Source organism: Antechinus flavipes, chromosome 6, assembly GCF_016432865.1.
Source record: "Antechinus flavipes isolate AdamAnt ecotype Samford, QLD, Australia chromosome 6, AdamAnt_v2, whole genome shotgun sequence".
Taxonomy (NCBI): Eukaryota; Metazoa; Chordata; class Mammalia; order Dasyuromorphia; family Dasyuridae; genus Antechinus; species Antechinus flavipes.
Genome location: NC_067403.1, coordinates 134,722,299 through 134,747,704, shown reverse-complemented (window position 1 = coordinate 134,747,704; position 25,406 = coordinate 134,722,299). Strand labels below are relative to the sequence as shown.

At 36.4% G+C, this 25,406-nt stretch overlaps 1 protein-coding gene, 1 long non-coding RNA gene and 1 other non-coding gene across 4 annotated transcripts in view; 2 read left to right on the top strand and 1 right to left on the bottom strand.

Annotated features, from left to right (window-relative positions):
- LOC127541358 (uncharacterized) overlaps positions 1 to 6,232 on the bottom strand; it is a 35,684-nt gene extending 29,452 nt beyond the window's left edge. The window contains exon 1 of the long non-coding RNA XR_007948446.1: positions 6,139 to 6,232. This is a non-coding gene — a long non-coding RNA (uncharacterized LOC127541358). The remainder of the gene's footprint in view (positions 1 to 6,138) is intronic.
- On the top strand, positions 6,113 to 11,475 carry RPL34 (ribosomal protein L34). Of its 2 annotated transcripts, none has more exons than XM_051966641.1 (5): positions 6,113 to 6,154; positions 8,301 to 8,374; positions 8,449 to 8,548; positions 8,946 to 9,049; positions 11,342 to 11,475. In XM_051966641.1, exons 1-5 carry the CDS (start codon positions 6,128 to 6,130, stop codon positions 11,424 to 11,426), a joined length of 390 nt encoding a protein of 129 aa, XP_051822601.1. In that variant the 5' UTR covers positions 6,113 to 6,127; the 3' UTR covers positions 11,427 to 11,475. The 2 variants fall into 2 exon arrangements, with proteins under 2 accessions (XP_051822601.1, XP_051822602.1); XM_051966642.1 differs by lacking the exon at positions 6,113 to 6,154 and adding an exon at positions 6,320 to 6,362.
- A 9,983-nt stretch (positions 11,476 to 21,458) lies between these two features.
- On the top strand, positions 21,459 to 21,577 carry LOC127542157 (5S ribosomal RNA). The gene has a single exon (XR_007948554.1). It is a non-coding gene; the product is annotated as a 5S ribosomal RNA (ribosomal RNA).
- The last annotated feature ends 3,829 nt before the right edge of the window (positions 21,578 to 25,406 follow it).

The window sequence follows — 25,406 nt, the reverse complement described above, 5'->3', positions numbered from 1 at the left end:
GGCTAGTGCATTTGCCCCCATCTTCTGTTGACTTGTATGTCCAGTTGCCCAGACAGGGATTACCTTTCAAGTTCCCCATCTAGAATGCCCCCTACATGTAATATCTCAGGGAGTATAAATAAAATCCACCTCCTATTCCTTAAATACAACATAATTTGATAGTCAGTATTCTAATGGAATATCAGAGCATTCTAACAATTTTCTCATGGAATCCACATTCCAATAATTCTGAATATCCCTTTTCTTCTTTCTTTTGCTTTTTTCTAAGACTTCTTTTTAAATTTTCTGATGAAAGTTAATAATTTACAGTAGTTATATTTCTGTAAATAAAACATTAATTATATTTCCAAAATTCCCTTCTCCAAAAGATAGCTCTAACATAGATTCTGTTTAGTGAATTAGCTATGACTTATTCCCTATCTGAAGAAATTTGCCTCCTTGATCCTTGCATAAATGATTTGCACTTCTGTTATGTATATTATCATAATACATTTTGTATATTATAATTTCTGTATTTATTGACTTACATTATAAGCTTCATTAGGACAAGTACCTTTTATTCTTAGCACTTAGCGTTATATTCTGCCCATAGAAGGTACTTTTTTGCATTAAACAAACTCAAAGTTTGTTTCTATTCATAATGTCCACATTCACTTGTGTCTGAATTCAAAAGTTGGCATGAAGTGAAGGTACAATGCTATCAGCTGTTAAATTAATATTTCTAAAATACAGATATGCTGTCACACAAATCCAAAATCTTTAACTGCTCCCTATCACCCCCAGAATAATATACAAAATCTTCAGTGTGATATTTAAAGCCTTCCATAATCTGCCTCCTAACTACCATTTTTCATATTACTCATCTTCATTCATCTTCCATTCCAGTCAAACTTATCTGCTTACCAGTCTCTATAGTAGACATTCCATCTCTCTCCTCTTTATCTTTGCTCAAATGGTCCCCCATGTTTGAGACGTCCTTTCAGTGTTCTACTCTGTGATCCCATTTAGGCTTTTCTTAGCAAAGATACTGAAGTGGTTTGCCATTTCTTTCATTTGCTCATTTTACAGACAAGAAAAAGAAGGCAGAGTTACGTGATATGTCTATATTCCCATAGCTATTAAGTGTATTGGGGGGGGGGTCAGATTTGAACTCAGAAAAATGAATCTTCCCATCTTCAGGCTTAGCACTATATCTATTGTCCCCATAGAATTATTAGCTTCCTTCAAAGTATAACTTTGATTGCACCTCCCAGAAAAGTAAGGCCTTTTCTATTCCTTGGATTATTAGCATTCCTTCTGTCTCAATATTATTTTGTAATTTTTGATTTATGCCCAGGTTTATACCTTCCCCAATAGAACATAAGCCTTGGAAGGCAGGAACTGTTACTATTTTTGCATCCTTAGCTTTTAACATTTTACCCAGTATGTGGTTGCTGCCTTAAAAATGCTTATCAAATTGCACTGAATTATCATTAAAAAAATTGTCATTGAACTCCAGATACAATTCTGGCTGTCAAAACCAGCTGATACTCATCAACTCCACATGACTAAGATGGACTTGAAAATAATATTGCTTGAACCAGCTACACCCAGCAAAAGAACTCTGGGAAATGACTATGAAGCACTACATAGAATTCCCAATCCCTCCATTTTTATCCACCTGCATTTTTGATTTCCTTCACAGGCTAATTGTAGACTATTTCAAAGTCTGATTCCTTTTGTACAGCAAAATAACTGTATGGACAGGTATACATATATTGTAATTAACTTATACTTTAACATATTTAACATGTATCGGTCAACCTGCCATCTTGGGCAAGGGGTAGGAGGAAGGAGGGGAAAAGTTGGAACAAAAGGTTTTGTAATTGTCAATGCTGAACAATTACCCATGCATATATCTTGTAAATAAAAAGCTATTTTTAAAAAGATTTTTTCCTATTATAAAATATTTTCATTTGTAACTTGAAGTGTTAAAGTAAGAAATATATTATGAATATTTCTATGAAATATAAATTGTTTAACCATTATTTATATGTTCCCATTAAAAGAGAGTCCCATTATATTTTTTTTAAAAAAGAAGAAGAAAAGAATATTGCTCTCAGTATTCCCTCAGCAAACTTTGTTGCTTGCATAATCCTTGAAGTCTAATCTGGCCCCAATTAATTTTCTGGGTTTCCTAAACATGTTTAATTAGGAAATTAGTTGAATGATTCCTGGTTTGTTCCATCTTAGTTTGTGCCTGTTTTTTCAGTTCTACACATGAGTTAATGCCTAAAGAAAGATGACAGCTCAGATTTGGGTACTTCTCACTTATGTATGCAATTTTGGAGAGATTCCTAGCTGACCTGTGCCTTGAATGCTCAGCGCTTCACTTTTCCTTGGACACAGTCTTGACCTAGTTATAACACTGGGAAGAAAACAGAAATATTTGTAATTAACTCATCAATGTGATGGCGTTCTAGTGGCAGTCAGAAAGTTGTGGGAATCCCCTTTTGGTCAGCGCAGGTCTTTTGTGAAAGAATTCACAAACCCTAAATATTAATGGCAAAAAGGAAGTTTTACTGGCACTGCAGAGGTCAGCTTTGCTAAGAGACTGACTTCCTCAGTGGCAAAGAAATAACAAAAAGTTTTTTGCCGAGAAGAGAATGTCTTCATAGCAAGCAGGGGTCCTGATAGACAGCTATACCAAGGAACAAGGCATAATCCTGCTTTGAACATTCTGCAAAGAAATTAATGAACAGAAACCCACTTTATGAGCAGATCTTGGCGGGAGGGCTAGGGGAAGTTTGAGCTGATTATCAGACCAAGATCTTTTTTGAGAATCTGGAATTTCCTGAAGAAGTGGCCCCTCCAAAAGATCAATGGAGTGCTTTTGACCAAGATTTCCAATTGAATAATGATTTTTAACTTGTCTGGGAAGATATGCTCTCTCTCAGAATCTATGGAGTCTGGGAGGCCAGGAATCAAAGGGGACAGAATTTCTGAGTGTTAATTTTACAGATCAAAAGGGAACACAGTTTCACACCCTTGTCAAATGGCTATTTATATTATCATTGTCTTGATAACATGGAAGTGATTATGACAAGAAAGTTTTTCTTATTCTTTGCTATTTTTTCCTCCTAAAATAGAAATTATATATTTAGACAGCTAAATGGTTACAATAGACAGAGCAATGGGCTTGGAGTTAGGAAGATCAAATATAACCTTAGTTACTGACTGGCTTTATGATCATGGGCAAATGATCTCTGCCTCAGTTCCTAAACTGTAAAATGAGGATAATAATAGCAGCTATCTCCTTGGGTTATTGTGAGGCTCAAATGAAATAATATGTGTAAAGTGTAAAGTAATATTAGTATAGTGTCTGGCATGTTGATGATGTAGTTTAGTTGATGACCCATGGACCAAATTGTTCAATAAGTTTACTTGTTAAGGATACTTGAATGATTTGCCATTTTCTTCTCCATTGAATTAAGACAGAGGTTATATGGCTTGCTCAGATTCACACAGCTAGTAAGGGTTTGAAGCCAGATTTGAACTGATGAAAATGAGTCTTTCTGACTTGGTCTCCTAGCTAGCTATAATCTCTATATATGTTTTTTTTTTTTTTTAGTAGAATAAAAGCTGTTTGAGGCAAACAGCTTTTGTTTGTTCACATACTAATCACAATTTGTTCACAACTAAAAAAAAAAGCCTATCAATTAATACATGCCAACTGAGTATGATTGTGTTAAAAAGAAAAACAGTTTAGCAGTCTAGACTTGGGTTGGAACCTTGTTTCTGATTCTGTGAAATCTTGGACAAATCATTTAAGCTTCAATTTCTTCATTGGTAAAAAGGACTCAACTTCTAAGTTCTTATAAGTCAAAATTTCATGATATGAATCTTAGAATTGTTCAGTTATATCTGAACATTATATACAACCCCTTTCCTAGACCTGGGAAAAGCCTGCAAACTTCCAGTGAAGTGGTTTTGAAGTAGGAGAGAAACTGTTCCCTTTACTGAAGCTGTGTTAATAAGATTTATCACTCTGAAACTGTGTTCCCTTTACTGAAACTATTTCCTTTAAAATTAAATTGTGTTTCCTTTTTGATCTGAGAGATCAGGATCTCCCAGGCTCCAAGGAATCTAGAAAGAGGGCCCATCCTCCCAGGATGAGAGAAGCAACACTATTCAAGGGCAAATCAACTCCCACTGATCTTTTTGAAATTCTACATTCAATTGACAAATTCTGGTCTGATCAGCTCAGCTCCAGTCCCTCACCAAGAGCTACCTATATAACAGGTTTCCTTAAACTCACTCCTTGCAGAGACCCAAGCAATTTGCTAGGCCACTGGCCGCTGAGAAGGCATTCTCTTCCCAGAGCCAGACTCCATTTCCCTAATGGGATTTTGACACTATAGAAGTCAATCTCTTAGCAAACTGGTTTCTATGCAACAATAAACTTCTTTTTGCCAGTCTAACTTTTCAGGTTCACAAATTCTTTTTCAAAGGACCTACGCCAACCAGAAGGGGTTTCCACGACCCACTGCCCTGCGCCAAACCTCATCTTGGTTCCCTGACCAAGAATAGAGGGGATACAAAGCTTATTAGTTCCAATCAATCCGAGATCTTGGTCAATCACCTTCCATTGACATAAACTGAGATCTTTTGGGAGGCCTGGAAACTATACCCGATTCGGGAGTTTCCAGACCCTGAGAAAAGCCTTCAAACTTCCAGTTAAGTGATTTTATTCAATTGGAGATCTCTGTATGATGGTCCTCTGTTGGTTAGCCTAGACAGCTCCCAGGCCAAAACTTATCTCATATAATCACAATTTGTCAATCCATCTCTGCCAAATTCCTAATGAATTTTGCCTGCTAAGAAAGTCTCCTTCTTAGTGAACAACAAAAATCCCTTTTTTTTGACACACAGATCTCTTGTTTGCGAATTCTTTCTGCACTGGAGCTGCACTGACCAGAGGAGATTCCCCATCCCAATTCTCACCCACTAACCTCATCATTTGTACCTCATCACAATGATTGTTCCAAGTTGGAAATAAATTCTTTTTCACAGAACTTTGGAGTTAAGATGTCCCCAGGGATTATCTATTTCAGGAATTCTTAACCCTGAAGTATAACCTTCCACACTGAGGCTACAATTGCCAGAGCCACTTCCCTGATAGACATGGAGACTAGCCGATGTTAAACAGCCTTTCTTTATGATCAGTCTCAGCAGGAGTTAGCAGGAAGCAAGAGCAAGTGCATGTATGTTTCTGCGTTTCTCTCTCTCTCTGCATCCAGAGCCTCTCTACATCTTTGCCTCTATTTCCTTCTGAGGAAGGATTTCCTTCTCTTTGCCTATGACAAAGCTGGCCATTTATATGTACTCTCCTCTGGGAGTACCTTGTGCCTAGCCCACTCAGCACTGCGTAGGTGGAGCCGCAGAAGGGAGCCACGTAGAGGTAGTGCTTCCTCCTAAGAAAAGCTCTAACACCTGTAAGACACAACCTCCTGCCTCAGAGGCCACGCCCCCTTCTGCCTCCTGGGTCCACCCTACCAGCTGACATGTCTTGTATGACAATTCTCAGAAGGAAAGTCTCTAATACCGGAGTCCATAAAATTTTTAAGAGAAATATTTTGAGTCACTTACAAATATAATTGATATCCTTGGATATTTTATTTTCTGCATTTAAAAACATTATTCTGAGAAAGGGTCTATGGGCTTCACCAGGGTGACAAAAAGGACACGAGAAGAGGTGAGCTTTTCATTTTACAGATGAGAAAACTGAGGACCAGAGAGACAAGGTAATTTGCCCGCCCTGGATTACTTGTCCTCACTACGCCGTGGGATTGTAAATTGAGCATTGAAGTTTTATGAGTTGGAAAAAAAAAAAAAAGCGTTCAAATCGCTCCTTAAATTCTGCAATAGTAGACAAGGCACTTTTTTGCCTTAGTTTCCTTATCTGTAAATTGAAAAATCTGAAAATTGCACCTACCTCCCAGAGTTAATGTAAACGTAAAACAAGACACTTTATAAATGCTTATCATCGTCTAGAGAGGAGAGGAACCTCAGAAGTATAGTTCAATCCTAATCTCTATTTTACACAGATAAGGGAACCGAAGCCCAGAAAGGTCAAGGAACTTCTCCAATGCTACACACCTTGCAAGCTTCAAAGGTATAATTTGAACTGTTTATCAGATGGCTGGTGGAGTTCTTGGGGGAGTGCTGGCAATACGCCGTACAGCATGGCTGCGCCCACACTAGACCCGCCCTCTTCTTTGAAACTTCCGTTCTTGGGTTGAACGAGGAAGATCCTGTGAAGTCACTATTGGAGCTCTCTGATTGCACACCTTTCTTCCTTTTTCCGGTATTGGACCTGACTGGTATGGAGCCTTCTCTGTTTGCTGTCTTTCGTATCTCTTTACAATCCGCCAGCATCCCGCAAGTGTCGGGAACCGAGGTCGTTTCGGATGGCTTCCCTCGGGCTCGAGACGCTGACGAATGCTAACAGCGGCTTGGAGCGCGGGTGGCTCAATCCTTTTGGCTTTAGAGCGCTGATGTTTCTCGTCATCCGGAGCTCCCTGTGGAAGGGACGCTTCGGCTGATGTGTGGGACCCGACGCTCCGGGGTCGGAGCAGGACAGAGAGCTCCCTCGGCCCGAACCTTGGGCTCCCTGGGCCTTGGGTGGAGGGAGCATGCGCTTCCTTAGAGTAGCGAGCTCGTTTTTTAAGGCCACGTCCGTCTCTAGGATTTCACGCGTAGTCGCATGGGAGCTTGGGAGAAGGGGGGGTTGGTGGCATTAATATTAGAACAAAAACTCTAAACTTGGCCTTTTTTTTTTTTTTTTTTTGGCGACAGTTCCATTGAATTGGAAAACTGATGACAGGGAAAAGCCTAAGTTGACGAGCATTAAAAAATAAAACAACCTTGTTATTTTACTTCTGTTTGTCCTTTTATGTATTTGAGTCATTTTGATGAGGTGGGAGAGTTGAGAGTAAGATACGCTCTGGTCAAGGTCGCAGGTCCCTTGCAAAAGAATTCACAAACCTTACGTCTGTGGCAAAAAAAAAAGGGGGGGATTTATTTTGGTTTATTTTCACTAAGACAGCTTTCTTAGTGGGCAAAGAATCTTGGCCGGATAGTTTTGCGAAATGACTGGGCATACAGTATGTCTAGATGTATTGGGGCTGCTTTGATCTTTGGTCCCCAGCCAGATAGATGCCTGTCACCTGATGAATGTGGGAGACTGATTTTTAGTTCAAAATTGAATAAGCTTACTTATCTCCTCTTAGGGGAGAGTTTGAGATCTTGAATCACCTTTCCCCCAGAGATTAAAGGGAACACAGTTCACATCCGGGCCTCCCCAACCCCACCCCAAAAAATCCCAGTTTATATCAATTTTGTACAAAGCAAATTTCGTTATCGACCAATATCTCAGATCGCATCATAGTTTGAAAGCATTAAAAGGGAAGTCGTGGAGTCCCATTTTTCTCATTAGTAAATGAAGCGAGATTAAGGGATTTACCTGAAGTCACACAGGCATTTTCATTGCCCATTTGCAAGTTTATATTTGAAAAATAAGGTAAAGGAAAGGAGCTGGAGTTAATTAAAGGAGCTCACTAGGAGTCAAAGCTACTACTAGCCACATTTCCTGATTCCAGTTTATAATAATGATTTGGATGAGCTTATTCAAGCTTTAGTTTAAAATCATAGATTAAAGTCTGGGAAAGGGTTGATACTAGCTTTTCTAAGCTCTCTGGTCAGACTACATTTCTGGTTTTGGAAGTCCCTATTTAATGCCCTGGGAGTAATTAACAGCTCCTTTTCTGTGAAAGGGATATGCTCACATTGAAGAAAGAAAAATATGAAAATAACTTCATGTTTTTAGTTTCTCCAATAGAATAATAGTGCTGGATTTAGAGGCACTTTGTATGGCTTTAGGCAAATGGCTTTATTCCTTAAATTTCTAATCTGCCAGATGTTGGATCTTCTAGGTCCCTCTCTTAGTATGATCTTGGAAGACCTCATATAGCTCCTAAATATAATCGTTTTAGTGTAGTTTATTTATCACTTATAAAATTGACATTTTGCTGGACAGTGTCTTGTAGAGATAAAGTTATAAAGTGATGCCAGGCTTTTAAAAAGTAAATATTAAAAATAGAAAATAGGAATGTTTTACATGATTTCATTTAATAAAATTAAAGGATATATTATTTGCCTTCTCATTGGGTAGGAGAGAGAAAATTTGGAATTAAAAATTTTTTTAAATGCTGAAAAGTAACTGGTGTCATCTAAGAATGATCTTTTTTTTTTTTTTAAAGAAATTAAAAATGGTTCAGCGTCTGACATATCGCCGTAGGCTGTCCTACAATACAGCTTCCAACAAAACTCGGCTGTGAGTATTCATGTTTTTAATTTATAAGTATTATTTTGAATTTCTTCACTAATTCTTTCCTCTTTTTGGCACAGGTCACGGACCCCAGGTAATAGAATTGTTTACCTTTATACCAAGAAAGTTGGAAAAGCACCAAAATCAGCCTGTGGTGTGTGCCCAGGAAGACTTAGAGGTGTAAGTTCCCATATTTATTTTTTCTGTAATCATCTTGTTAAGTTGGTGTTTGTAATTTTGAGGACTTTTCCCAGATTAATCAAGGTCTGGTAGAGTACAAGTTCCTTAAGGGTAGAGAACTATTTCTTGCCTTTCTGTGCCTCCCATCAAGCAAAGTACCTGCCACATAATAGGTATTGGGATTGAAGGAGAGATTAATTCTTAATTTGAAAGTGAATTTCTCCATGGCATTTGGCATGCAAGGGTTATAAACAGTGGAAAAGAAATTCTTAGTGTTAGAGGGGAGTATTGTGAGTTTAACACTAATTTCGGTAGTGACATGGTCATCATAATGTAAATACTACCATCTAAAAATTTTTAAAAGCATGTTTTAATGTAAAATCTTTTTATTATGCAGGTTCGTGCAGTGAGACCTAAAGTTCTTATGAGGCTTTCAAAGACAAAAAAGCATGTCAGCAGAGCTTATGGTGGCTCCATGTGTGCTAAATGTGTACGTGACAGGTAAATACAACTTTTAAAGCCATTTTTTAGGGGGTAACAACTGACTTAAGGGATAATTGGTAGCTATATCAAATGTTAATAGTGCTCAAAACTGATTTTTTTAAATGGGTGTTAAATGTTAATTTGTATTTCTCCTGGATTTTAGGGTAAGCCAGCCAACCTTTTTTAAGAAGCTTGGAATTGGAGTGATAAGCAAGAAATCTTATTTATTTCAGTATTGCTCAATAATAGTAGCTAGGTTAATCAAAAGACTAAGTTTGTTTATATTGTAGAAAGCATCTCATTAAACTACTTGATTTTGTAGGTGTGAGTATTGAAGCCCAAACAGCTAAATGCTCAATCTGACAGTCTTAAAAATCTTCCTCTTGATCTCTCCAACTTTTGACATGGTTAACTGCTTGTAAATCTTTAACATTGCTGTCTGTATCCTCTCCCCAAGTCGGGTGTTTCTCCCAAAACCCCTTCTTTTTTTGAGCCTTCTTACTTTTGCATCCCCTTGATTAGCTTATCACCTTTCCATGCAGTGACTGCCAAAAATCAAACTTTGCATCCCTAAACTGACCATCACCAACTGCTTTAAATGTAATATGGGAATGGAGAGTGGGATGGGGAACCAAGGAAGGAACCTTTTGATTTTAAGTTTTCTACCTCTAAGCTATTACACAGCTGCACAAATTTTCCTGAAGCACAGAACTGATCCTGTTAATTCTCCTACTTTAGAACCTTGTCTTTTTCCTTCCTTGATAAACAACAAACTTCACAGCTTGGCATTTAAATCTCTTCAGTCTGGCTTTAACCCACTTTTCTAGTTTTATGTCATGTTAGCAATCTCTTTAGTAAAACAGTTCAGGTGCTATTTCCTAGTTTTCTTTAATCTTTGTCTTCATAAAACCTATTTATTTGTTTCTGTCATAATTTGGTGGAGATAAGAGTCTTGGGATCTGTGTTCAAATCCCTCTGCTTAATGCCTAATTTTTAAATTCCTGGCTCAACAGGCTTCTGTTTATTCTGGCAGTCACACTAAAATCCTTGTCTCTTTTCCTTGAGTTCATAGTTTTCCTGGCTTAGAGAAGTCTGGATTCTAGTAACTACTTCATTTTAAAGGAGTAAAACTGAGGCCCAGGACAGCTAAGTGATATATTAGCCTTCCATGGGCCTGCATTCAGGAAGAGTTCAAACCTGACCTCAGGCACATATGTGCCTCACTTCCTCATCTGTAAAATGGGGACACCCTACAGAAGAAAATGGTAGGGTCTTTATCAAGAAAACTCCAAGAACAAAATCCAGCACAAATTACAAATTTAAGGTGCATTGAGGATTAGTGACTAGATTTAATTTTGGTCAGATTTAGGATTTAGAGCTAATTCCTTTTACTCAAACTAGTGCTTATACTCTGGATGAAATCACATGGTAAATGTTGCAGTGTTTAGTTATATAAGGGCCTATGGTTGGCAACATAATCCAGCTCAGCTTTTGTTTTTTGCAGGGCAAACATATATTCTAGGTGGCCATAAATTGGGCTGTTGGAGAAGGAACACCTTCACCAGCTTCTTGCACATCTGTTTTTACTCATGATTTCATTTTACCAATTACTCATTGGAAACCTTAGTGATTTAAAAAATCGTATTCATATTTGAAATTCAAAACAAAACAAAACAATGCTACTTTAGAGTATTTATAAATAACATTGAAATTGACTTTTAGGTCTTTATATTGCCCCTAATTGTTTCTCCCTTTTTTTTGAAGCCTGAGATAAGAATCTTCTCCTATCTTTATATGGTAGATTATAGGTAAACAGTGGTGTGACTATCCAGGGACTACAGAGGCATACATATGAAATAGCTTTTAAAAGCATTGTCTTATTTGTGATAATTACCTGGCAACGTTATGTGATAGGAAGTGACTATCCCTTTAGGGTAGGGGTTCTTAATCTTTTTTGGGTTGTGGATTCCTTGGACAACTGGTGAAAACTAGGAAATCTCAATAATAACTTTATATGGCATAAGATTTCAAAAGAAATCAATTACTGACAAATTACCAAAATATTTTTTAAAAGTTGGGGGAAATGTCAGCCTTGAGTTCACTGAGTTTCTGGTTTAATTCAAAAGTGCTAAAAAAAAAAAAAAAAAAAAAATTAAGGGTTTTTCCTTGACCTTTGTTCTATCACTTTGCATAATACCTGGTCCATAGTAGGTGCTTTAAGAAAATGTTTGTTGTTTGCTTTAATTAGTAGGTTTGTGAAGTGAGATTTAATTTCAGAAATATTTTTGCATTAAATGTTTTTCCGTCTAGGATCAAGCGGGCTTTCCTCATTGAAGAGCAGAAAATTGTCGTGAAGGTGTTGAAGGCACAAGCACAAAGTCAAAAGAGTAAATAAAAAGGACTTGGGTTCTTTTTTTTTGAATAATAAAGAAAATTAAAATGTATTTGAGTGTTCTGGGCTCTTTTTTATCTCTAGTCCTTCTTTATAATACTGTGGTGGAAAAGTTTTTAGATTTGCACCTGAGGAAAACAGAATAGGAATCTCATTAGTTCTCCCATTTCTTAGCTTATGCAACCTTTGGAGAAGTTACTTAAATGCTCCAATTTCTCATATATTAAAGTGAGAGCTGAATTAGATGTATGTTGTATGTGTATTTTAACAATGGAAACTTTCAGTTAGCTGATTTCTAAAAGAATCTAAAATAAAACTGTTTAAGTTGGCGAGTCTCAAATCTTTGAGAAGTAGCTTTTGGTACCCAGAATTTTTTTAGAGATGAAGTTGTTGATAGAGTTAATTATACTTAAGACTATATGTCACCATAACTTTGAGGTTAAAACCATGAGAAAAAAATGTATTAGGCACCCTGCTAAACATGATGCAAAAAAAGGAAAATGGATTATCATTAGGAAAAGGGGCTTCAACCCCCTCCAGTAAGGAAGCCTTCCTCTGAGGAGCCACAGAACAAAAAAAGGAGATAAAGGGTTTTGGCCATGGACATTTTTTAGTCTGACAATGATGCCTTCTACAATATAAATCATTCTTGTATGTCCCCTTAGGAATGCCTATCCATAGTTCTCAGCCCCATTGTATATATATGCATGTATTTACTATTCATTCAAATTACCACAGGCTTCCATCCATCTTGATTTTTAAAATTGAGTGCTAATGGAAAATTGGGAAATAGTTCACCATCAATTGCCAATAGAACCTAGATAGGTTTTAGTTTCCTGTCATTTGGTTATCTAATACATGGAGTTGAGGAGGTCTGACAGCTAAATGTTGTTGATTAACTTGAACCTGTTGGTCCAAACTGGAATTCTTTATATCAATAAAACTCTAAAGATCAGGATCTTTATAAAGAAAACTTCCAGTGCAAATTGCCTACCTGCAGCCTAGTCTTAGCTGCCTGGAGCAGTAAAGGGTTAAATGACTTGAAGAAAGAAGGGTTTTGTTTTTTTTAATATGGACAAGGAAAGACTTTGCTTGATTTTACATATTGGACAGCAGGTAAAATGGAGAGAATATAGAGTTGTTGAAGCAATTTAAATAATGGAGAGTTTTCCAGATGTGAAGTGCTGCTTTTATTTTTATATTGTTTTTTTCAAAAAGAAATCGGACCCTAAAATCAGGAGGACCTGAGTTCAAATTTGGTCTCAGACACTTAACACTTCCTTGCTGTGTAACCCTGGGCAAGTTACTCAACCCCAATTGCCTCAGCAAAAAGATTTTGAAATCTAAATTTTTTTCCCATTACTTCCCTTTCCCCAATGTAGCTAGCAATCTGATACATATACAATTTTTTTTTTTAACAAAAACCATATTGGAAACGAAAAATCAGAACAAAAAGAGAAAAAACAAAAAGGTGAAAATCTGCAGTCTGCGTAGTTCTTTATCTGGAAGTGGGTAACATTTTTCTATTTTCAGCAGGATGTAAATCTCTTTAAAGAACTGTGCTTGGCACATAGGAATTAAAGTGGAAAACTCCAGATCCCAGCATTATATACGTGAATATTAACCCACTCAGCTAAAGGATATGATTTTCCACTTATCCTGTAGGTACGGCTCTGATGTTTTGTTTTTTCCTAGTAAATTTATTTTAACACACACTACTTTATGAATCATGTTGGGAGAGAAAAATCAGAGTAAAGGGAAAAACCATGGGAGAAATGTAGCATGTGCTGATTTATATTCACTCTCCTTAGTTTTTTGTTTGTTTTTTTCTGAATGTAGATGGCTTTTTCTGTCTAAAGTCTATTGGGTCACTGAACCACTGAGAAGTGCCAAGTTTTTCATAATTGATCATTGCACATTCTTACTTGTTTTGCTCAGCATCAGTTCATGTAAATCTTTCCAGATCTTTCTAAAATCAGCATTTTAATAAAACAATAATATTCCATTATTTTCTTATACCACAACTTATGTGTTCCAATATGCCATTATTTTGTTTATTCACAAGTCATCTTTAGAATTAGTTCTTTGGCTTGAAATCAGAGAAAGTGTACAAATTCCATAGCTAAGGAAATTGAGGTTAATTTGAGCATTACTAATTGGGGGTGATACACAAATCAATATGTAGGATTACAAATGTCTACTCTCTCTGGCAGCTTAACTTTAATTCATAAATACTGAATAAAATCTCAGTGAAAAGCACCTGTGGGGAGAGAATTCTGGGAAAATGGCAGATTAGGTTAGAAAATTTTTGACTCTCCAAATTTCCTCCCCAGAAAAAAATAATGCCTCTGAGAAAATGTAGAGGTGGGTAAATAAATAAAAGCCAAAGTAAAGCAGTTGTTCTTTTAGGACAAATTAAAAAGTTTCCAGGAAAGACCTGATTTCCAGGGGCTGAGACTCAATCTGAGTGCAAATATTTCACACCAAATCTATGGAATCAAAAGACAAGGGGGGAGGGGGGGGAGAACGGGGAGGGGGTAGAAGGGAGAAGCAGCTGAGTTTGGGAGATGACCTCAGCCTTAGAAACTCATCTTGATAATGTGAGGATCTGACAGCTGAGGAGAAGATTGAAGGAGCTTCCACTGTCAGGGGTGTCAAGCACACCTGTGCTGACCAGACACTTCTGGACTGGGTTGCCACTGGAGTAAAAAGGATCTAGCAAATAGCTGGTGAATGCAGAAGCAGAGGGCTGGGGAAGCCTGCTGGCTGTGGAAATTTACACATGAGCAGAGCCCCTGGTTTCAGTTCCAGGGATTAGAGGACAACTAATTTGTCACCATTGGAGGGACCAAAGGAGCTAAGATCATTTGTAAAACAGCAAGTCCAGGGGTTCTAGTCTAGGCTTAGAAGTGAAGATGAAAATCTGAGATTAAGTCCTAGGACAGACCTCAAAATTACAGAAGGACCTGAGTCTTGGGGCATAATTCCCCATACCTCAGGACTAGAACTTGATCACACTAATAGCTGCTAGAAAGAAATAATAAATGTGCAAGCAAAGAAGAACTCAACCATTGATAGTTGCTATAGAGAGAGATTAGAATTCATACTCAGAAGAAGATAATGGAACTAAAAAAGCACTCCTTTTTCAGTGGGAATTGTTAAATGGTCCTAAGCATCAAAAAGAACAAAGTTCTTCTTGGAAGAACTTAAAGACTTCAAAAATAATAAGCGATCAAGGAAAAGATAGAAAAAAGAAAATTATGAACAGAAAGGCAACCAACTTGAAATAGGGAATCAAAATCCTATTGGAAGAAAAAAAGCTAGTAATGGTCTAAGACAAAAACAACAAACTCAGAAAAATGAAAAAATAGAAGAGGATGTGAAACATCCCACCAGAAAAACAACTGATCTGGAGAACAGATTGAAGAAAAATAATGTAAGAATAGTTGAACTGCCTGAAAATTGATTAAAAAAAAAACTTGATACAATATTACAAGAAATTTATAAGGATAATTGCCCTGAAGTTCTAGAAAAGCAAAGCAGAAATATTAAAAAAAAAAAATCCAATCACTCTCTAAAAGATATCCCAGGAGGAAAGCTTAAAGGAGTATCAGCCAGGTTTCAAAGCTCCCAGGTTAAGGAAAAATTATTGGAAGCAACAAGAAGAAAACATTTTAAATATATGAAGCTTCAATAAAGATTTACAGGACAACTATTATGTTGAAGACCATAGGTCTTGGGATACTATATTTCCTAGAGCAGAAGAGCTAGGGTTACAACCAAGGGTAACTTACCTAGCAGAGTTAAGTATAACACACACAACAAAAAAAGTGTGTCGGAGGGGGGGAAGGGGGGAAGGGGGGAAGCATTTAGTGAACTGAAAGATTTTTAGATATTTGTGACAAAAACAGAACTTAAGGGAAAATTAACATAGAACATCCAAGGAGGAATATAATGTAAACATTAAGAACCAATTATAATTCAATAAGATTAAATTATTCTTTTTATGACTCTTATTTGAGTAGTTTTGTTTTTGCTTTTTGTTTTTGTTTTTCAAGAAAGGCTTGGGTATAATGGAGTGGTTCTAAAATATAAAACTGTAGGAAGAGATTAAAAGGGAACAGTTATTTCATACAAATGAGGCAAAAAAGAAAAAAGGAAAATATATTTTAAAAAAGAAATGAGGGAAGGGCAGGTCGTGCAGAAATCTTAATCTCACCAGGAATAGGTTAAAGAGAGAACAATATATATATATATATACCTAAATTCAGAAAGAAAGAAGAGGACAAGGAAATAGAGTTGGAGGAAAAGCATAAGATAGAGATTCTTGGAGAGGGGAGTAGGTTAAAGAATAGAGAAGGCAAGATAGCAGGTAGAAGCAGAGGAATAAGAAGGGACAAGAATAAGGTAAGGATAGGGAGGAAAAACAGAAAGGAGGAAAATATACAAATAATTAACTTTATACAAATAAAGTTAGATCTAAATAATGAAGTAATACTTACTTTTCAGGGATAGGTAAAGTCAATATAATTTTTAAAATGGCAATTTATATGATGCCATTCCAGTTAAATTACTAAAAAAATTTCTTTTACTGTGTTAGAAAAAAATAAAGTTTATTAGAAAAATAAGAGGTCAGAAACTTCAAAGAAACAAGGAAAAAAGATGTAAAAAAAAGTTTCAGACCTTAAACCATATTATCAGGTGAGAGCATTGTGGAAATATGAAATGGATAATTTTGGTTATTTTAAATTAAAATTTTCTTGTATAAATAAAATCCATGAAGCTAAGAATAGAAAGAATGTAGAAAAATGGGGGGAAGGGGTGTGGAACTTTTATAGACAGCATCTCAGATAGAATGTGATTGGGTTGGAATATAGCTGTAGTCTTGGAAATGAGCTGATTGATTCAGTAAAACATGAAAAGACTTGGACTTATGAAAGAAGATGCTATCTATCTCCAGAGAAATATGAATGAAAAAGATGAAAAGTGGAAACAAATATATAGTACGTATATGGGTATGAATGTATATGTGTATGTATGTATTATGTTTATAGATATCAATGTATATGTATATTTATGTGTGTCTGCAACTAATTGAACCTGGGGATGGTAGTGGTGGATAAGTAAAAAGTACACAGTGAAGAACAAAAAAAAAAAAAAACCTACAAGAAAGCAAACTGAATAGCCATGAAAATAATATATAGTATTTATTACATAAGTTTTCTTGAATCTTCTCTTATGTTCTTCTGTGTATATGGCAATGTTTGTTTCTCCTTTCTTATTTTGTATTTAAGTTTAAAATAAATTATAATAATAACAACAAAAAAGAAAAGCATTTATCGGTAAGATTAACATAGCATACATCTGACCTAATTTATTTATCTTATTATTCTTTTTTTCTGGCATATTCTCCAAAGTCTACAGAGCATTAAAAAAAATCCTGAGTAAAAATATGAATTTATTGCTATCAGAGTAATTACTATATTCTCTTTGTCTTCGTTATACATCATTTCATTTAATTAAAGCTAATCTTTTGAAAGCCTCTGGGAATTAACCTTTTTACAACTTGGTATAGCAGAAGTAACCCCATACTTGAACCAAACAAAACCTGTAAAAGTATCAGTTGTATTCTTTCCTGGTTTTGTCCCATTCGGCTAATCTATTCTGACTCTCTGATATTAGTGTCTTTTTAACTTTGAATTATATCAGAATAACATTCTACATTACAAATTTGCAAACCAACACAAAAATGTATTTTTGTTTGTTTATTTTGTCAAATTAATCTGTCCAAAATATAGATCTGGTTCTTTTCTACATTTTCAGTCTTATATCTTACTCCTTACTAACATGTGCTCTTTTATCCAATGATACTGGCTTCCTAGCTGTTCCTTGCTCAAATACTCCATTTTTAGATTCCAGGCACTGGTTGTTTCCATGCCTGTAATACTCTCATCTCCGACTCTCAGTTTCCTTCAAGTCCCCGCTAAAATCCCATCATTATTTTTCCTGATTCCCCTTAATGCTATTATCTCCAATTTATCACACATATATTTTGTCTGTACAAAATTATTTTTTAAGTCATCTCTTAGATTGTGAGCTCTTTGAGAGTAGAGATTTTGGGATTTTTTGTTTGTTTTTTTGCTTTCCTTTGCATCATCAGAGATTAATATAGTCCCTAACAAGTACTTAATAAATGCTTATCAATTAACTAGTTATGTGATGCTACTCAATTAATTAATTTACCTTCTCCATAATAATTTGGATTCCATGATCTTTAAGATTCCTCCTAAAATCACATGATTCCATTATTTGTAATCTGAACATAAATTAATTCCAGGACCACCCTGTGTTTCTAAATTCCCTGAGATGTGAGCTGTGAGCTATGTCCACCCTCTGATTTACGTTGCTTTCTGTTTTCCTAAAAATCTCTCGGAAAAAGAAGAGCTATCTCTCCAACTTTTTACATTAGGAAAAAAACCACCTAAATTCTCTGCTTTCACATTCTTCTCCCAGTTACTACCCAATCCCTTGAATCTTGGCTACTGATTTTTGATTCAAAGTACACTTTTCAATGTTACCAGCAATTCCTTAATTGCTAAAAATATGATGGTCCTTTTTAAGTCCTCATCCTTCTTGATTTGACCCTTTCAACTTTTGACACTGATCCTGTGCTCCACACCCTCACCTGGAAATGCTATCCTCCCTCAACTTTGGTGAGCCCAATCTTCTCTTGTTCCCTCTTTTCCCCCACACACATTTGACTGTTTTTCTTTGCTAAGGCCAAGTCATGGATTTTCTTTTCTCTTTTTGCCCTTTCTCTAAGTGATCTCCATTGGTTTAGTTCAATAATTATCATCATCTTGATTCTTCTCAAAGCTATATACTCATTCCTAATTTTTTCCTTAAATGCCAGTCCTATGTCACCCTACTGGAAATCATTGTGTTGATGAGGCATTTCAAAATAAACATTCCCACAGTAGAATTCATTATCTTTCTTTCTAAGCCCATCTTACTCCAAAGTTTTCTAGTTTTATTAGTTTCAAATAGGGTTAGATAACTTGCCTGGGGTCACACAACTACTAAGTGTCTGAGGTCAGATTTGACTTCAAGACTTCAGGCCTAGTGCTCTACCCACTTCACCACCTAATTGCATCCAATTAGTTTACCAAATTTTGTTGATTACATCTCCATTGTGTCTATCACATTTGAATATTACCTTCTCTCTGATAATATATATTATATATATAAATATATGACACATTTATAAATGTTAAACATCACATACATAAAATGGACCTTTTTTCTGCTGCTTAGAGAATTTAAATCTTTGGTGTTCTCTAAGAAAATTGCACTTTGAAGATGTTGGAGTAAGCAGTGAATTGATGTAACACTCCCATGTTTACCTCTGGGCAACCATAAAATAGCATCCCAAGACAGGTCCTGGAGTGGCAGAAACAGTGAGTAGATAGAGTAAAACAGTCTTTTTAGCCTAGGAAATTTGGAGGATTGACAGGAGGGGTCCATCTTACTTGGGTAAGGAGGGGAGAAGACACAAAGTCCATGACAGGAAGCTTGGCAATGAGCCAGTAGCAAGACCCACCTCAAAAAACTAGCAGGAGATCCCAAGCCACAGTGTGGGGAAGTGGGCAAATGCCAACACCAGGATCCCCTACTTGTCTTGGCAAAACCAAGGGAGCCTGCACACTCTAGCTTTGAGAATCAACATGTGATTTGATGTAGCCCTGGGCAAACAGAGGCCAGACCAACATGTGCTTCAGGGAAAAACAGAAACACTCATCTGGCCTCTGCACAAGCCAGACACCAGCAATGGGATACTAGCTCAGCACTAGGTAAGCTACTAGAACCCTACAACCTTCAGCAGCACCAGCCACATCCCATCCACACCCTCAGCCAGCACCAGACACAAAGGTCTTCTGAGGGCTTCAGGGCAACTTCAGTGTAGCACCAGGTAAACAGCCAGGGCCTGTAGTCACTGACACAAGAAGCTTTATACAACAGTTCTTCCACCCTGGGAGCAGAGCTCAAATTTAAAAGAAATGAAAGAGACCAGAGAGAGGGAAAGGGAGAGAGAGGAGCCAAAAACAACAAAGAATCTGACCATAAAACATAATGACAGGGAAGATTGAGACACAAATTCAAAACAGGACAACAGTGTCAAAACACCTAGAGATAAGATCCCGAGACTTCCGGCTAAGATGGCAGAGAAAAGGCACACATCTGCCTAAGCTCTGCATTTTCTCTCAGAATTCATTTCATGACAAGCCTCTGAATTAATGCTTGACTGAAAAAAAATCCACAAATAGTTACCAAGAGAAGGCATCCTTGAATTTCACCAGGCAAGGTCTGTTTTTGCTTGAGGGCGGGGATGGTTTTAGATCTGGCGCAGGCTGAGGGCAGGCAGTGGCAGCGAGAACATATCAGACAGCTCACTGTTAAGCAGACTGGAGGGAGGAGGGGTGTGATCTCAGCGGTCTCTGCAGGGAGAGCTTTACTACAGTACTGGATATTTTGCCCTGGCAGCAAGCCAGCAGACAAGCAGAGAAGCTAAAAACACAGAGAACGAAGAATGCAACCTCGAACAGCTGGAGTCTCTCAGGACTTGGCCACCCCCCCACAGTGTCTCAGCACGCTGTCAGAGTCTCAGAGCGCAAGCACAGCACAGCCATTGCTATCCTGCTAGTGTCATGCTGCTGCCCCCCACAGTCTATAGAGGAACCTGGGTAACACCACCCAGCCCCCCCGCCAAAAAAATAGTCCATTTGTTTTGTTGTTGTTGATGTTTTTGCTTTTGTTTTTATTTTGCTAGTTTGTCTTTTTTGATTCTTCCCTAACAAAATGAGCAAAAAATTTAAATGGATGTTAACCATTGATAGCTTCTAAATAGCTATATGATAGCTATGGGAGAGCAGACGTTAAACCCAGAGGAATCTAAAAACAGACTGTCTCCAGATGAATCCCCAAAGGAGGATATCATCTGGTCCTTAGCACAGATGAATCTCATAGAAGAAATTTAAAGAGCTCTCACAAGAGAGCTAGAAGAAACATGGAAAAAGGAAAGGGAGGCTCAGTAAGATAGTCTGGAGAAGTCATCCCACTCATTTAAAGACATAGTGGATAAAGAAATCAAATCCTTAAAAAATAGAATTAATGAATTGGAAAAAGAAAATAGCTCTCTAAAAAATAAAATTGGTGAAATAGAAAAAAATTCTATAGAACAAAACAACACACTTAAAAACTCAATTGGACAATTAGAAAAAGACATAAAAAAAGTGAGTGAAGAAAATACTTCATTGAAAATCAGAATCGAACAAATGGAATTGAATGACTCGAGGAACAGCAAGAATCAGTCAAGCAAAACCAAAAAAATGAAACAATGGAAAAAAATGTCAAATACCTTCTTGGGAAAACAACAGACCTGAAAAATAGATCTAGGAGAGACAATCTGAGAATAATTGGATTCCCTGAAAAATATGATGAAAAAAAGAACCTGGACACTATTTTCCAGGAAATTATCAAAGAGAACCACCCAGAAGTCATAGAAACAGAGGGTAAAATAGACATTGAAAGAATTCATCAGCATCTACTGAAAGGGATCCTAAAATCAAAACACCAAGAAATATAGTGGCCAAAGTCCAGAACTCTCAGACAAAGGAAAAAATACTGCAAGCAGCTAGAAAAAATCAATTCAAATATAGAGGAGCCACAATAAGGATTATCCAGGATCTAACAGCGTCCACATTAAAGTATTGAAGGACTTGGAATATGATATTCCAAAAGGCTAAGGAACTTGGTATGCAACCAAAAATAACTTACCCAGCCAAAATGAGCATCTTTTTTCCAGGGAAGAAGATGGACATTCAACGAAATAAGTGAATTTCATCTATTTTTGATGAAAAAACCAGAACTTAACAAAAAGTTTGATCTACAAATATAGAACTCAAGAGAAACCTAAAAAGGTAAAAGGAAATCTTGGAAACTATATTTCTGCTATAAAAATATATAAAGAATATATGTGTCTACGGCCATACCACCCTGAACACGCCCGATCTTGTCTGATCTCGGAAGCTAAGCAGGGTCGGGCCTGATTAGTTCTTGGATGGGAGACCACCTGGGAATACCGGGTGCTGTAGGCTTAAAAAAAAAAAAAAAGAATACATGTATACCTTGTTCTAGAAACTAGAGGTGGAAAGGAATTGTACCAGAAAAAGGGTAAAGAGGGGTACTATATCTCATGAAGAGGCAAAGGAAACCTATTATATCTGAGAGAAAGAATGGCGAGGGATGAACATACTATGTATCTTACTACCACCAGAATTGGCTTAAAGAGAAATATTTTAGACATATTTGATTTATGGTGAAACTTCTCCCACCTCATTGAAAAGTGGGAAGGGAAAAGTGAAAAGGGAAGGAATAAGCTAAATGGAAAGGAATACAGAAATTTTGAGGAAAAGGAGTAAGATAGGGGGAGGAACTCTAAGGTGGGGGGAGGGATATTAAAAAGGGAGGACTGTGGTGCTCACAAGTTTAATACTGGAGAGGTGGGTAAGAAGGAAGGGATAAAAGCATAAACAGGGGTTAACAAGATGGCAAGTTATACAGAATTGGTCATTTTAACCATAAATGTGAATGGGGTAAACGCCCCCATAAAGAGGAAGCCATTAGCAGAATGGATTAAAAGTCAGAATCCTACAATATGTTGTTTACAGGAAACACATAGAGAGTAAAGGTAAAAGGTTGGAGCAGAATCTACTATACTTCAAGTGAAGTCAAAAAAGCAGGAGTAGCCATCCTGATCTGAGATCAAGCAAAAGTAAAAATTGGCCTAATTAAAAGAGATAAGGAAGGGCACTATATCTTGCTAAAGAATAGCATAGATAATGAAGCAATATCAATATTAAACATATATGCACCAATTGGTATAGCATCTAAATTCTTAAAAGAGAAATTAAGAGAGCTGCAAGAAGAAATAGACAGCAAAACTATAATAGTGGGAGATCTCAATCTTGCACTCTCAGAATCAGATAAATCAAACCACAAAATAAATAAGAAAGAAGTCAAAGAGGTAAATAGAATACTAGAAAAGTTAGATATGATAGATCTTTGGAGAAAACTAAATAGAGACAGAAAGGAGTACACTTTCTTCTCAGCAGTTCATTGACCTATACAAAAACTGACCATATATTAGGACATAAAAACCTCAAACTCAAATGCAGTAAGGCAGAAATAGTAAATGCTTCTTTTTCAGACCATGATACAATGAAAATTACATTCAATAAAAAGCCAGGGGAAAATAAACCAAAAAATAATTAGAAACTAAATAATCGCAGCCCTTTTTGTAGTGGCTAGAAACTGGAAATTGAATGGATGCCTATCAATTGGAGAATGGTTGGGTAAATTGTGGTATATGAATGTTACGGAATATATTATTGTTCTGTAATAAATGACCAGCAGGATGAATACAGAGAGGCTTGTATAACGATACTGTATGAAGATGTATTCTGATGGAAGTGGATTTCTTCGACAAAGAGAAGATCTAACTCAGTTTCAGTTGATCAATGATGGACAGAAGCAGCTACACCCAAAGAAAGAACATTTGGAAATGAATGTAAACTGTTTGCATTTTTGTTTTTCTTCCCGGATTATTTTTACCTTCTGAATCCAATTCTTCCTGTGCAACAAGAGAACTGTTCGGTTCTGCACACATATATTGTATCTAGGATATACTGTGACATATTTAACATGTATAGGACTGCTTGGCATCTGGGGGAGGGGGCGGAGGGAGGGAAAGGAAAAGTTGGAACAGAAGTGAGTGCAAGGGATAATGTTGTAAAAAATTACCCAGGCATGGGCTCTGTCAATAAAAAGTTATAGTTAAAAAAGAAATAAAGAAATATATGGTAATACCTAGTATATTAAAAAAAAAAAAAAAAAACACCTAGGGATAAGATCCCAAAGATAATCAGGAAGTGGCTTCAATCCCAGATAGAACTCATGGAAGAGCTCAAAAAGGAGCTTTAAAATCCTAAGAGATGTGGAAGAAAAATTGGGAAAAGAAATTAGAGTGATACAAGAGAATTATGGGGAAAAAGTCAACAGCTCAGAAAACTGCTCAAAATGTAGAATTAGACAAATGAAAAAGGAAATGCAAAAATCCCCTAAAGAAAACAACTCCTTAAAGAATACATTTGGCCAAATGGAAAAGAAAGTTCCAAAGTTAGAACTGGATAAGTGGAAGCTAATTACTCTACGAGACATCAAGAATCAATCAAACTTTCAAAAAAATGAAAAAATGAAAGAAAATGTAAGATATTTCATGGAAAAAATAAATTGACCTGGAAAATAGATCCAGGAGAGACAATATCATTGAATTACTAAAAGTCATAATCAAAAGAAGCACCTAGCCAGCATTTTTCAAGAAATTATCAAGGAAAACTGTCTTGATGTCCTGAAACAAGAGGACAAATAGACATTAAAAGAATCCAAAATACTTCAGGAAAGAGATGCCAAATTAAAAACTCCTAATAGCCAAATTTCAGAACTATCAGGTCTAGGAAAAAATACTAAAAGTGGTCAGAAAGAAACAATTCAAATATTGGGGAGTCACAATCAGGATTACCCAGAATTTAGCAGCTACACCATTAAAGGATATGAGGTGATAGAGCAGTATATTCTGGTAGGTGAAGGCGCTTGGACAACAATCAAGGATCACTTACTGGCAAAATTGAGCATAATAGAGAAAAGATGAAAAAATGAGAGAGAAAAAAAGAAAAAAATGGTCATTCAATTAAATAGAAGGATTTCAAGCTTTCATAAGGAGACCAGAATTAAACCAAAAATTTGATCTTCAATATCAAGACCCAAAAGAAGCACCAACAAGTAAAAAGGGAAAAACAAAACAAAAGGGATTCAATAGAGCTAAACTGTTTACATCCCTACACAGGAAAATGATACTTGTAATTCTTAATATTTGTATCAATTATAGTTTAGCTAGAAGGAATATATGGTATAAGGTAAATTAGAAGGAATGACATGCAAAATTAAAAAGATGAAAAAAAAAGAGTATACTAGGTGCAGAAGGAAAGGAGAGGTAGAATGGTATAAATTATTTCACATGAAGAAGTAGGAAATACCTAATACAGTAAAAGAAAAGATGGGAGGGTGGAGCACCATTTATATCTTACTCTCATCAGTATTGGCTCAAAGAGGGAATAATACACAATCAATTGACTATAGAAATCTATCTTATCAAACAGGAAAGTAGGAGGGGAGGAAATTAAGTAAAAGGGAGGAAACTTATAGAAAGGAAGATAGACTAGGGAAGACAAAAGCAAAACAGTAGTGAGAAGGAAGGATGAAAAAAGAAAGAATAAAATGGAGGGAAATACACAGGTAATAACCGACCTCTCCCAAAAAATGGACCAAAATACAGTATTATAAAATATGTTATATACAAGAAACACACTTGAAGCAGAGAGACACAAATAGAGAGCAAAGGCCTTCAGCTGAAGTTAAAAAAAAAAAAAAGCAGGGATAAGTAAACATGATCTTAGAAAAAGCAAAAGCAAAATTAGACCCAATTAAACAAGATAAAGAAGGAAACTACATTTTGCTAAAGGTGCTACAGACAATGATTACAAAACATCTATGCACCAAGTAGTATAGCATCCAAATTCTTAAAGAAGTTAAGTGAGTATGGGGCAGCTAGTTGGTATAGTGTATAGAGCAGTGGCTCTGAAGTCAGGAGGACCCAAGTTCAAATATGGCCTCAGACATTTAACACTTTTTGGCTGTGTGATACTTGGCAAATCACATAACCCCAATTGCCTCAGCAAAAATAGATGATAGATACATAGATAGATAGATAGAAGTCAGGTGAGTTATAGGAAAAAATAGACAGCAAAAGTATACTAGTGGAAGACTTTAATTGTCATCTCAGAACTTGCTAAGTCCAATCAAAAAAAT